This window comes from Melopsittacus undulatus, chromosome 4, assembly GCF_012275295.1.
Source record: "Melopsittacus undulatus isolate bMelUnd1 chromosome 4, bMelUnd1.mat.Z, whole genome shotgun sequence".
NCBI classification, from domain to species: Eukaryota; Metazoa; Chordata; class Aves; order Psittaciformes; family Psittaculidae; genus Melopsittacus; species Melopsittacus undulatus.
In genome coordinates, this window is record NC_047530.1 from 36,635,492 (window position 1) to 36,649,739 (window position 14,248).

The 14,248-nt window shown below is 52.8% G+C and overlaps 1 protein-coding gene across 3 annotated transcripts in view; it reads left to right on the plus strand.

Annotated features, from left to right (window-relative positions):
- The window catches only part of LTBP2 (latent transforming growth factor beta binding protein 2), a 71,210-nt gene that overhangs the window by 30,834 nt on the left and 26,128 nt on the right, over positions 1-14,248 (plus strand). For all 3 annotated transcript variants that reach the window (XM_034061955.1, XM_034061956.1, XM_034061958.1), the window contains exons 4-8: positions 1,952-2,133; positions 3,426-3,596; positions 5,165-5,365; positions 5,738-6,006; positions 7,564-7,666. In XM_034061955.1, coding sequence (XP_033917846.1) covers positions 1,952-2,133; positions 3,426-3,596; positions 5,165-5,365; positions 5,738-6,006; positions 7,564-7,666 — 926 coding nt within the window. The remainder of the gene's footprint in view (positions 1-1,951; positions 2,134-3,425; positions 3,597-5,164; positions 5,366-5,737; positions 6,007-7,563; positions 7,667-14,248) is intronic.

The following is a 14,248-nucleotide window of genomic DNA, read 5'->3' on the forward strand; positions in this document are numbered from 1 at the left end:
ATGGAGTACTTCAGGTTTCTTACAGAAAGGCATTTCACCACCCCTCCAATTATTTTTTTCATGTTTTTACCCATATCCTCTCTAGTTTTCAACATCCCTTAGAAGATGTGACCTACTTCACATCGGAGCTAGATGTGATATTGTAACATACATACACCCTGCTGGGATGAGGATGTGTAGGGAGGCAAAAATACCACCCTGTTCCTGCAGTGTTCCACTGCCCTGATGTCAGGGCATTGAACTGACTGTTAATACTTGATTGCTTGTCATTGCCCCAGAAATCTTCTCATAATTGCTGTTTTCCAAGATTGTCTCCTATCTGCAGCTGCCGCCTGCATTCCTTCTTCATAGAAGTGTAATTCTGCATTTGGCTTCATTAAAACCCTATATTGCTTGGATGGATTTGCCCTCCACAGTGATCCAAAGTGCTCTGTGTGATTGCTCTGTTCTCATCACAATACACCACATTGCAGATCTGTGTGTCAGCAGCACACATTATCAATGTCGATCGTATGTTTATTTCGAAATAAAAATATTTATTTCCAGATGAAATCCTTGAATCCTGCCAGGCCTCGTACTGTTCATCCTGGAACCCATCTAATTCCCTCCCCAGTGACAACTGCATCTTGTGTTCTGTCACACAGCCAGTTTGTTATTCATTTCACATGTGCCTGATTGACATTGTACTGCCCTGTTTATTGTTTCTTATTGAATAACATGGGCTCTCAGACTGTCGGTGTGCATGTATATAATTTCTACCAAGTTATGAAAATAGACTCCTTTGACCAGATTGGTTCTGCATAAACTCCATTGATTTGACCTCACTTTCCTTTCCTTTAGTTTCCAAATTATTGACCTGTGCGTCATCTTTTCCATTGTGTTGCTCAGGGCTGATTTCAGGCTCACTGGCTGACAGTTACCTTGTGTATTGTGCTTGACCTGTTTGAATACTAGCACAGCACTAGCTCCCTTTCCATCTCCCCACATCTTATTATTATTCCAAGCCAGGAATGTCAGTGAGCCAGAGCTGCTGTCAGCCAACTCTTGTTCGATCATCCAGACTTCTTGGGTTCAGAAATCTGTGTTCCCTGTAGACACAGTAACACCTCCCCTGTGCTGTCACAGGGAAGACAGTAAAAACCATAAAATGGGATGGATGTCTCTGGTGGTTTGGATGTCTCTGATGGACATTTGGTGGGACAGAGCTAGCCTCTTCACCCCAGCCATTTGGGCAGAGATGGAGGTGTTGGGTAGGGTATGCAGAAGACCTGCTGGTACCTACATTAGGTTGCAGAGCAATCCAAGCTGGGACTTTCAGAGAAACTCAAGGGGCATATAGGCAGTCAACCTGTTTTGGCTCCTGGGGTACTAAGGCCTTTTTCCTTGCAGGTATCGCAGGTGAGAGTCAGGGGGGCATTTGCTGCTAAGCACAGAGCACCCTCTTGGAGGCTTAGTGCTGCCATTTAGTAAAATGGAATTGAAGCAAGGGCTTTAGAGCAAGATGTGCTGTTTTCCTGGTTTAACGCAGAGAGCTCTAACAGTCTACATGGTGTAAGAAGTGTGACCTTGTGAGCTGGATGGCATCTTCATGCTTAGTCTCCAGGAAACACCAGAAGCCATAAATGCAGTTACTGCAGAAAGTTGTAACTGCACTTACAGGCTTGAGTTCTTGGTCATTCTTTCTTGTTAGTGACACTCATTGGCCAAGGTTTGTTCATTTGCTTGGTGTGGCTTCCCTTCTGACTGCCTTGCTGGTTTTTCAGTGCTCCTTTCAGGACAGAGAAGGCAGACCCTGAGAAAGCTCTCACCATAAGAACAAGTTTATTTAGAGCTGCTTGTGTTTGCTGGGGAAGGGATGTGTGGGGCAAGGAGCAGCCCTCGGGCGTGATGGGTAGCTGAGGTCAGTGCAGTTCCTTGTGAGGAGTATCGATTCACTTTTTCTCTTCCACAGGACTCAGAGCAGAATTGGCTCTCCTGTCTTCCCCCAGCATACAGGGCCATCACGGACTGTCCGGCGCTACCCAGCCAGCAGTGGCCAACTCACCTCTAATGTACTCCCCAATGGGAATGGACATGAGCAGGGCAGCTCTGGGCCACATGTGGTTTCCCAGGAGGCCACGGTGCCTGCAAGGGGTAAGGCTTCCAGGGCTGTCACTGTTTCAGGGCTTCTTGTTGGGGTGTCATGGGGAAGGGCAAAAGTGTCAGTGGGGAACCTCAAGAAACCCTGGATTCCCAGGACTGTGCCACAGGGTGGGATGGAAAGGGAATTGCTGGGATTGGTGAAGAAAGAGACCCTACCAAAGGAGGACTGATCAGGGAAGCAAAATGCTGACAGCAGGAGAGAGGAGCCAGGGGGATGTGACAGATGCCTCCCAGAGGTGTTGAACATCACCCCAGCATGCTGCCTCAGTCAGGGGGATTGCCTCAGTCGGCAGGAATGGTGTCTCCCAGCTTAATCCACAAGCTGAGCAACCCTCGAGGTCAGATTGTGCAACCAGCATCTAGTTCTTCCCTTTGGCTGCCCCTATGGTGCCTTCTGACATGAGCAGGGATCAGGGCAGGCTGCTGGGACGTGCAGTTGCTGAGCCTCAGCACCTCCACAGCTAGGACAGATGCAAGTTGTTTTCTGCAGCTTGGCTCCCCCTGAAGCTGTGATTCCCCAGTGAGACATCATGTGGCATCTTAGCCCTTCTGAGTAGGACAGTGAGCCTAAGTGAAGCTGTAATCTGGAAGTAGGAATTGAATGGTGTAGTGGGGGTTGAGCACAGCAAGGGGGGCACCCACAGAGACGGCTGTGTCGGGGGGCTGGGATGGAGGGCTCTGGTGTTGAGCCAGCTGGTTCATGGTTAAACAATAGTTCTGTCTGATGCCTATTTTCTGCAAGCCCCCGAGAGCTCTGAGTGTGATTTGCCCCCATATCTAATGTGAGGATCGTGAGGGTCCAGGAGGGGACCACAGGTAACTGCAGGAAGCCAGGGGACACCTATAGGGAGACACTGGTTTTCTCAAGCCTTGTGCTCTACTTTATGGGTACTAGTGTGTCTGTTCATGTGGGAAATCTTCCAGTGGTTTAAGGTCAGCCAGTCTCCTGGCTACTGACATGGCTGTAGAAGAAATACTGCCTAAAGAGTAAAATACACTCTCCATGCTGGAGTTAGTCCATGTGTGTCCCTTCACAGGGAGTTATGCCATTCCAGCTGGGCAGGCAGAGCATGCTGCTTGCCATTTTTTGTGTGTTCACAAACCCTTACTGATGCTGGAGCAGAGGGCAGGCTTGAGTGAGCAAGGGGCATAGAGAGACTGCCCTGCTGAGGGACACACACCCCCTCCCTGCTCTGTGAATGCTTTGGAGCTCTAGCTGTGAATTACTGGTGCCATGGCCTCGAGATGCTGTTTCCACTTAGCACTGTCCTTTTCTTTCATAGGGGCCAACCTGACAGAGAAGATCAGGAAGATAAAAATCGTCTTCACACCCACCATCTGCAAACAGACGTGCCGGAGCGGGCGCTGCTACAACAGCTGTGAGAAAGGAGACACCACCACTCTCTATAGCCAAGGAGGACATGACCATGATCCCAAGTCTGGCTTCCGCATCTGTGAGCAGCCCAAGGCTCCAGCCCACCTTCTTTCCTGTTCCCCCCACTCTCTCTCTTCTGCCTTTCCTGCCTTCACAGACTGAGGGTTTGGGCTGCTGTGGAAATGGGAATACATGGCCCCTCAGTGCCTTGGAAGATGCCTCCTGGGGTCCTTAGGGCTTACTCCATCTGTCTCTGGGGGAGGAAGACAGACTCATTGCTCTCTTTTCCTGGGCAAGCCACTTGTTTCCATGACACCCCAGGTAGAGGGTGTGCGTGTGTTTGAGTCAGGCCTGTGGCCAAGCCTCGCCACCCCCTCCTTCTCAGAGCCAGCTCACTGCTTTTGTTGGCATCCAGTCTTGGGGCTGACTTTCATCACCTAATTTCCTCCTGTTCTCTCCTTTCACTCACGTGGCAGCCAGGAAAGCTGTCTGCAGGTTGCAAGCTGTTCTTATAAACAGGCTTGCTGAAACCTTTGCTCGCCTTTCAGAGCTGCTGGGATTGCTCATCAGGTCACTGGGATGCCCAGCTATGGGTTGGGCACGTCCTCTTGGAGCCAGTTGGTGGGAGCAGCCTGCAGACCCTGGTGGGACTTATCCTCTGAAAGCCTCTTTAACTCTCAAATTCATATAACACTGAGAGTGTGTAAAGTCTGGCTGTTGTGGACACCAATTGATGTCAGAGGAATTTCTGCCTTCATCTGAGTCCAAAGATGTGTTTCCTCCCCACAAAACTGGTTGCTGGGTTTGGGCAAATGAACTTGAGCAGGGTGGGAGCTCATCCCCTGCGATGAACCTGACAAGCTATGCAGGGATGTGCAGCAGCAACGTTGCAGCTCATGCTGAAATGAGTCAGGATGATGTGTCAGGGAATCCCATGCCTTGCCTGAGTATTGCTCACACTGAGGGATGCTCTGGGTTGCTGCAGGCATCTGATGAGGCCAGAAAAGACATGACTTTGGTTTCATCTGTGGATGCATTTCCCGAGGCTGTGCAGATGAAGTGCTCCGGATTCTTTTGTCCCACTCCATAGTTCTCCCACTTGAGCTGCTGGCAGGGCCAGGGCTGGCAGGGAGACAGGCTCTGAGGACGTGGCTCTCTGCCTGTTCTTTCCTTCTGCATCTCCCATCCCCGCTGAGCTCTCTTCTGGGCTGGGAGCAAAAACCCTGCCAAGTGGGGAAGGGGCGATGCAGGAGAGAAGGAATTGTGCTGAGCTGGCTTCGTGCAGCTGCCGTAGCTCTGGCCCCACTCCGAGGAATCCTGCTGTGCCAGAAACACGACCTTGGTTGTGGGGGGTGCCCCACAGGGTGCTGGTGACCCAGGCTGGCCATGGTCCCAGAGCCCATCATCTTCAACCCATTACTCCATTCCTGAGCAGAGCTTGGGCAAGATGGTGGTACACAGCAGGGACCCCAGGCTGTGTCCAGGCTGCAGTGCTGACCCCAGCCTGGAGCTGGACCTGCTCCTTGAGGACCATGGGGCTAGTGCTGGCCCAGAGGCAGCTGCCTGTCCTCCCCCAGCTGCCCCTTGGCTAGAGGCAGTGTGTCAGTGTCTTGCTAAGCAGGCCTCTCTCCTCTCTTTACCTTGCAGACTTCTGCCAGATCCCCTGCCTGAATGGAGGGCGCTGTGTGGGCCGGGATGAGTGCTGGTGCCCCTCCAACTCCACTGGGAAGTTTTGCCACCTGCCCATTCCCTCTCTGGAGAAGAAGCAAGGAGGGAGAGCCCCGAAGACCCTGGCTGGCAACTCCATGAAGCACTCCACCTACACCCTGCCCTTGTCCAACCAGCTGGGTGAGCATGGCTTGTGACCCTGGCAGTAGGTCAGATCAGACTCTGCATTTGCCTTCTGCTTTGGTGCTCCTCAGGTCTTTATTCACGGGTGTGAGGAGGCCACTGTCTCCTATACTTGGCTTTTCAGGCCAGGTGGTCAGAAATGTGGTTCCCCTGGTTTCCAAAGGGCTCAGGTTGCTGGGGGAAGTTTTTGGTAGGTTTGTCCAGGTTTTGGGCAGAGAAGTATTTTCTCTTAGATGCAATCTTCCTTTACTACAGTTCTTGTTGGGCTCATTCTACCTCTTCTCCCTTGTGACTGTTGATGACACGATGCTCTTTGGGTGCCAGATTGTTGCCAGATTGTCACAGCTGTTATATAAACTCATCTTCCAGCTTCCCTAAACCCTTCCCTGGTGAATGTCCACATCAACCACCCTCCAGAAGCCACCGTGCAGATTCACCAGGTGGCCAGGGTGCGGGGCGACGCAGAGGTGTCTGAGGAGAACAGTGTGGAGGCAGCACTGGTGCCTCAGCTGGCTGCCATGCCCTGGTACACCCATGCCCACGGGAACGGCAACAGCATTGCCACAGAGGGCATCCAGCAGCAGCAGAGAGCCCCAGGGCTGCTGGGGAGATGCTTTCGGGAGGCTCTCCATGGGCAGGTAAGAAGTTACCCATCAAGTGCTGGAGTACGTTTCTTGTTGTGGAGTGTGGGTGCATTGGCTTATGGGGCAGGGAGGGTGGCCTTTCACTGTGTGAAGCATCAGTGTGGGCATCACCCAGGTGCTTTGTGCACGGGCAGCAATGCGTTAGCACTTGGGAAGAAAATCCCTTGGTTTGGCAGAGCAGGGAGACCTCACTGCCGTGCCCTGACCAGGCTGTGCCCTGGGGCAGCACAGCCCAGACTTGATGGCTTTCACACACAGTCTCGTTTAAATAGAGTGCCCTATTTATAGCAACATTTACAGCCACGCTCTGCGATTATTGTAGGAAACGTATAAAACATAGGAAAATTCCTTTCCCTCTCAGACGATAAATGAAAGTCTGATTTCCATGGAACGACGCCTTCCTGGGCAGCTCGGCTGGGGCTTGGGAAGCGAACGCACGTGAGGGGCTTTCTCACCCCTGTCCCTCAGTCATCATAATTTCTTATTTTGTCTTGCCCCATATGTTTCTCTTGCGTCACTGGAAAAGCATTGGAGGTTTTTGGCACCCACAGGAACACCTGTGAGCTCCCCAGAGCAGCTCATGCTCACTGAGATCTCCCTCTGATGGGCAGCCTGGGACCCAGCCCCCTCCCTACTTCACCCAGCCCTTTCTGGGGGCTTCTCCCAGTTCCCATCCTGTCCCTCAGTTGCTTCATCATCCTGCGATTTCTAGCGGGATATCTTCTCAGCCATTCCCAACAGTAAATGGGATCAGCCCCTGGGGCAGAAAAGCTCCTCTGTGGGGACACAGCAGCTCTGTGCCCCTGGGAGCAGATGATGGTGTGCAGAGATGCTCATGGATGTCCAGAGATGCTGCAGAAGATGCTCTGGGGGTTGACAGGGGGTACCCTTGCAGTGCTCACACCTTGCTCAGCCGGGGTGATGCTGTGCCCCGGAGAGGATGAGGAACCCAGCGGGGACTGCTTGCCTCTCCCCAGCTCTGCCGCAGCCAAGCCGATCGGTATGCGAGCACTGGGCAGGCGGCCACGCACGCCTGGACCAGGGCCAGCTCTGGCCTGTGGGCCACAGCAGCTCCACTCTAATGGGGAAGCCTGTAATCCAGAGGGCCTTGCCGGGGGTGAGGAAGGGAGAAGGGAAAGAGAGGCTTATTAAGCAGAGGAAAGTGCCTGACAGCAAGCTCCTGCCGGGCTGGACTGGTGCACCCATTTTGCTGGCTAATCAGCCAGGCACGGGGCTGATCCCAGGGCTTTGCTGGGTGATATCATCTCTGGTTCATCTATTGCTCTGTTTGATGTCCCCTTCCCCTCTGAGGGGTGCATTTGAGGGAGTCTTGTGTTTTTGTCTGCACAACTGTTTACTGTCTTAACCCACATCCCCAGTCCTGCTGTGTCCCAGTGGGGAGCTGTGCAGAGAGGGCTGTGCCAGTCTCTGACCGCAGACTGTCATTCCCTGTGCTGGCTCTGCTGCTGCCATGCCGGCCGCCCGCAGCGAACGGGTGCACATCCCCTCCCTGTCCCACAAACCTCTGATCCTCTGCTCCTCTCTCCACAGTGCACCAACCCCCTGCCAGGGCTGACCAAGCTGGAGGACTGCTGTGGCAGCATAGGGCTCTTCTGGGGGGCAGATCGGTGCCTTGCTTGTCCCCCCCGGCCAGGTGAGTACTGCCGCAGCCCGGGACAGCGAGAGGGATGGCCAGCACCATCAGCAAGCAAAAACATCCTGGGCTCCCTGGTGGCACAGGGAAGAGCTGTGGGTCTCCTGCCTTGTGGCTGGCTCTGCTCTTGGGATGGGCAGTGTGTCTGAGGCAGTCTGCAGGGCCATGCTGGCTTTCACGCCAGCCCATGCATCCCAAAGCACCGCTCTGGTTTGGGTGCTGGGCTCAGGATCAGTGCTATCTCCCTAAGCCAACCCTCCAGTGCAGTCAGCAGTTCCTGCCATACTAGCCCCACTCAGAGGGAGAAAGAGGAAAAGAGCAGCCGTGGTTTTAGGGGGTGCAGTCCTAGATTGGTGGAGGAGGCTGCAGACTCGGCCCTATAGAGTTACGGGCTTGCTCTGGGCCCGACACGGGCTTGGCAGGGGCTCTGGAAATAACACTACATCAAACAATTGGCAGGAGCACACCCGTGGTCCGTTCCAGAGGCACGGGCGTCCAGCTCTGTTTCTGCTGTGCTTGGGAGCTGGACGGACTGATCGCGCAGGAGATGGGGATTCCTTGTCTGCTTTGTTCGGGGTGCTCCGTGACAGGCACGGCCCCTTGAGCTGTGGCCCCATCTTGTGTTGTGGTAGAGAGGCTGTGTTCAAGGGCTCCTGGCTAGGGGGGAGGCAGCCTCACGGGCACAGTGGCTCCCGCAGCCGCTACTGACCAAATCTAGTGCAGGGCAGGGTGCATGCATCCAGTGCAACACAGGCAGGGAGCTGCACACCGCTACTGTGCCTGCCTGCCCCCTTTCATCACTGCCAGGCTGCTTGTTCACAAGCCTTCACTGGATCAAAGGACTAAAGCAGACAGACCCCATGGTCTGGGAGACTGAGAGTGGAGGTGTCCAAGGTGGCAGGTTTTGTGCAAGCAAGTGTGGTGTCGCTGCCTTCTTGCTCTGCCCAGAGGCTGTCCCAAATGCTCATGCACACACTTGCAAGAGCTGTTTGCATCTTCTTGTCCTCCCTCAGTTTGGTTCCTCCTCAGCCAGGGGTAGGGCTAGCTGGAGCCAAATTCCTCACAATCACAGACAAGGCTGTCAGCATCCTGGAACCCAGTGCAGATCTGAGGAGCTCTGACTGCCATTGTCTTCAGGCTCTGCATGTCTCTGCTATGGACATGCTGCTGCTTGCCTGGCCTCGTGCATATGCCAGCCCCAAGGGAGCTATGGACACATGTGGTATGGGGTGACCACAGGGTCTCCAGGTTCAGCACAAACAAGGAAATGCCCCAGATAGGCCTCAGCCCTCTCCTCTTTGTCCCTGACATTTGCATCTGCAGTCATGGCTTTCTCCTCCCCATCCCACACCAGTCTCTCCATTTCCCATCCTGTCCTCCTGTGATCTCCCCCTTTAGGAAGCAGGGGGTGATGCTTAACACTTTGGTTAGTCTAGAGGTGGCTGCAAAATCTCTGCACCTCCATTCCTTCTCTCCATGCCAGAATGCTAGGTATCACTCAGCAGCCAGAGTTCCAGCAATAATTTGTTCTGCTGGACTTGGATCTTCAAAATGTGTCTCTCTCTAATCAGAGGCTTCCAAGACATGAAAACAGGCATGAAATACCCCCATGTGCTCCATGTAGTCAGCCAGCGAGTAGAGCAGATGAACTTATGAAAAACCTATCTGCCAGCAGGTCCCACTTTCACAGCTCAGCACGTGCTCATGTCCCAGCAGCGGCTGGAACTCAAGGGAGGTTGTCAGTGATGGTCTTCATCAAGTGGACAAATGCTTGTCTGTTTTTTTTGTCCAGATTAATTCCATGGGGATATTAAAAATGTATCCCATGGGTCTCCATAAAAATATATCCCATGGGTCTCCATCTTCCTGTGCCACAAGAAAATCCCATTCCCTGTCTCTCTGGCTTTGGGCAATAAAATTCCCCCGTGGAGACCAAATAGCTCTTGTTGATTTTGGCAGGAATTCAGGCTAGCTGAAGAGGCTGTTTTCATCTATTTAATTGTGTGCAAGTGTCTTCCTCCTTTGGCTACCTCTGATTGACTGCCCCGTAACCAGCCCCACATGCAGGAGGCCACACAGTGCAAGTAAGGCAGACATTCACAGCCTAAGGGAGACCGGCTATGGAGTGAGAAGCCCAGGTGGCTGGCATGCTTTCCTCTGGCATGCTGTGTTCACATGAGGTCTTGCCCCAGCATGGAGCAATGGAAACAGTCCTTTCTCCATGATCTATCTGCTCCAGTGGAGCTGTCGAGCACTGTGATCTCTCATTGCCCCTTACCTCCTCTGCCAGAGCTCCCAGGTCCATGCCTGTCTAGTGTGAAGTCATCACTCCACATCATTCCTGCCTGTAGACCACATCCCACAGTCACATTCCTTGTGTCTACTACTCTTGCTGGTTTGTGTTGTGCTCACTCAAAGTCGCTGGGCTGCAGTTCAGTGACCTGGTGTCTCGTGCACAGAGATAACACATCCAGTGGATGTTTCCAGCTTTCTTCTTGGCACTGTGGTCTTTGGAGAGAACTTCTTGCACTCGTGTATCCCAGGGAGGCATGCACCAGATCAGACTTGACAGCGCTGGGAATTTAATTCCAGCAACCAGAGACAGAAATGGCAGAAGCTAGTTCAGTGTAAACACTTACAAATGTACAGAAGTGCAGCCAGGCAATAGCTAGACAAATGGAGAACTTGTTTGGATTGACTGTCTGCCTGAGACACTGATTGTTAGTAGAGGCTGGATACGTCCGGATGTCTCTGTCGACTGCTGCTTTCATGTTTGGTACGTGTTTGTGTGCGGAAAGACATCAGAGAAGGAGAAGAATCGGAGGCAGGCGCCTGTCCGAGCAAACCTGTCATGAGCAATCCCCACTATTTTGTGTGTTTTGTCCAGCATCAGGAAAGCCAAGGCACTTGAATGCTTTGTCTGCATCCTAAGGAGAACATGTTGAAAGCTGAGTTCAGAATTAAGGCAGAGGTGAGGTTGACCTGGGCAGGACTCTGTGGTGTGTGTTGCATTAGTCTTAGAGGTTTCCTTAGGCTCTGTTCAGGCCTTTGGCTGCCTGGTTTGCTGCTGGGAGAGTGTATATTGTTAGGCCACTTTAAGAGAGGTGGGCACAGAGGTTGATATTCAGGCAGGCTATGGAAGCCACTGGGAGACTGCTGTTCATGTAATTTAGAACTGAAAGTGGGACCTCCAGGATGCATCAGAGACAGCCCTGGGAAAAGAGGGAGAGCTGAGAGCTTGCTCCATGAGCTGTTGGGGCAAAAGGTGTCACCAGACCCATGAAAAAAAGAGATGAGCCAGAGGCAGAGCCAGAGGCAGAGGCATGGAGGGTGGTAGGACACCTGCATGCTATCATGTGGCTGCAGTCCTTCAGCTCCAGCTGAAGATGGCTGGATGAAACGTGCTGCATTGCAAGTCAGGATAAATCAGATGGAGACATCCAATGACTCTCCTGGGTCTGTAGTACTCAGAGGAGGCAGTGAAGCACTGAAAAGCTAGAACAGAGAGGTAGGAACAGCTACCTGAAAGGTAAAACTTGGTGAAGACTGATAGTAGCACAAGGGAATTGGAGGATGATGAAGCAGCTGAAGTAGAGACACTTGGACATGGCTGGGAGGAATCTCAAGGACCAGCAGGGTGTTTGAGCAGCATGGGTGAGAAAGCTGCACTGAAGCAATGTCCTGTCCCATGGCAAGCTCAGGATGTGGGGCTAGTAGTAGGCATACTGCTGGGAAGAGCTACTCCTGCTTCCCTGCCAGGCCATATGCTATTTCAGGGCATGCAGTGGTCTGTGGAGAAGAACGTGCTGGTACAAGAGATGGTCTGTGGGAGCTAAAACCAACAAGACCCAAGCTGCAGGTTGACACAGACCCCAGGGCAGGTGTGGATTTGGACACTGGTTCCCCTGAAGGCTTGGTCCTTCTCAGGCATGTGGGGATAAAGAAAACTGGTAGCAGAGACTTCCAGCCCTCCTCTTCCTCCTCCTCCTTGCCCCTGAGACCACACACATCTGTGCCAGCAGTGCTCCAGGACAAGCCCGTACTGGTGATTGGCACCATCTCTGGTGCTGCCCAGGAGCTACAAGTCTCACCCTCCTGTGTGGGTTTGGGGGACTTTTTGGGTGCAGCAGGAAACCTGCAACTTCCAGGTCCTGGTTTTTCAGTGCCCCCTGACCCTTATTTCAGGCTGCAGTCAGCCTGAGCATGGGCTGGGCTGCACACCCACCAGTTGTGCTCACTGCAGATCTTCCTGGGCTGCTGTCTCTCCTCCTGCCTATGGGTTTTAACTGCATTAAGAAACAAGTCTTTGAAGGCTATTGTTTTGTTTTTATTCCCACTCCCCGTATTTTTTCAAGTTTTTTTTTTGTCCTAGAGAAAAGTCTGAATTTCACTGGAAAGTTGGATCTTGTAATGTCTGGCTTGGCGTCCGCAGCACTCCCCAAACAGACCTCCCACCGTGAGAGGGGTGGCAGCTCACCCATGGAGCCATCATCATTAGAAACACTGAGCCGCTCCCCTGTGCTGTGCCTGCAGGCGCTGGAGCAGCCACAGGAAGCCCCTTGAAAATCAACTGCCTGGCCTGCTCTTGGGATCAGACTGGGGAGGATACAGGGAAAAAAGCCCTGGAAAGATGGGAAGGAGGCTACAGAGGGGATTGGTTCTGCCACTGCTATACCACGTGCCACTGGGAGTCTGTCTGGGGCAGTAAAGAAGGGCTGAAGTGGGGAAAGAAGCTGAAACCTCTGCAAGGCTGTGGCAAGACCACAGAGAGCAATGCTTAACTGGGGAAGCACAGCATTTTCAGGACTGCCTTGTTCTGCAGGGTGCTTGTTTTGCCCATCGTTCAAATGCAGCATCATGGTCTCAGCACATAGCAGCAGTGTTGCAAAAGTGGGGGTTTTTTAGGTACAGGTAAGTGTTGTCCCAGATAAAAGCTACTATGAGAGCAGGATGAGATTCTCTCTGTTGAAACAACCCCAAACACAAGAATCTTTTTCTTTGAAGCATATTTTTCACCTTGAAGATCTTTATTGACCATAAGTAGAGCAGAGGGCTTAGGTTTGTATTGCACGTCGGCACTGGTGCATGCCCTCCTCACCCCTGCTACCATAACATTTTTGGGGGCATTGGAGAAAGGCTTGCTGGAGCCTGCCTACCAGACTACCTGGAGGAGAGCAGGCATGACAGATATGGACTGAAGGATTTGTGTCCTTTCCCTCTCATCCATTCTGGCTGGGAATTCAGCTCATCCCCACAGCCACAGCCCAGCCTACTTCTTGGTCTGGTATCTCCAGTATTTCCTCTCTGAGGAGGCTGTTGTGAGGTCCAGGCTGCTCTGCTCTTCTGCCAGCGAGTTCAGCAGCTGAGATGCTCTGCAGTAGGGGCTGATCATCTCTGCTTTACACTAAACCAGTGTGAGGTTTGACTGGGCCCAGCACTCCATCCCTCCAGATGCCATGAGACCATGAACTCTGTCTCCTTTCATCTGCCATGTGTTGTAAAAGCCAGGGCAAGAAGAGGCACCACAGCCACTCTCCTGACTGCATGCTCTGTGCCCACTGCGAGCATGGGGAGATGCCTGGCACCCCTCCAGGGTGGTGTTTCTTCTATGGAGCTGATGCAGGGTCTCCAGAAATGTCTGTGAATGCTGAAAGTGGCAAAGGAGTTCAGCAAGGCAATGTTTCTCAGAGAGATAACGCCTTTTGTATGATAAATGGAAAGAGTTGAAAGAAACGGGCTAGCTTTCAGCAGCCAAGCATTTCCTCACTTTTCATCTGACCACAGGCTTGCCTCTTCCCCTTTTAACAGAGTGATTTTGGCTGGCCTAATGCAATGTATTATCTCATGCTACAAACCTTGCCTCACTTGGGCCCTTGTGGCTACCACCACTAGAAGCGGTTTCTTTCCACTTCACCATCAGCCTGAGCGTTTTCATCCTGTCTTCAGTGTTCAGGGAATCAGGGCCCTTAGGTAGAGCTTCTTCTCCTGGGAAGTGATGAAAAACTAGCCTAGCTGCTTAAATCATCCTGCTAGGCTGCAAAACCCCCCTGCCCAATTTCCATTCATTCATTTCCCTTCTTACTCTGCTCTGCTCAAGTATTGCTCTAGCTGGGGACAGAGGTGCTGCTGGGAGTCCTGAGCTGTGGTTGCTTCATGCTCACCTCGTTTCTGGGTCTGTGAGCTTACCACACATACTCCTTTGTGCGAGTCCTGCTCTGCCGGGGATGCCCGGTGCCTGTAGAGCTTGCAGAAAGCAGCACCAGAGAGTGGGATGAAGCAGGGCTGGAGGGAGCAATGAGGAGAGCCGAGGGTGAGTCCCAGTGCACAGGTACCTGGTGAGCACATAGCTTTGGCACAGTGCCTGCAGCGCCCCCGAGGCAAGGCGCTGAAATCACCCCCCTGAGCCGGGAGCCAGAGCTCCTTTCCCTCGGCAAGCCTGAAATCCCTCTGCCCAACAGATGCAGCTCAGCTGCTCCATCCCCAGCCTCAGGCACTGGGACAACCCCTTCCTGAAGAGAGTGTAGACAGACAGACACAGGAGGCTGGGACTTCTCTGGCTGTGGGTGCTGGCAGGTTTCTGCC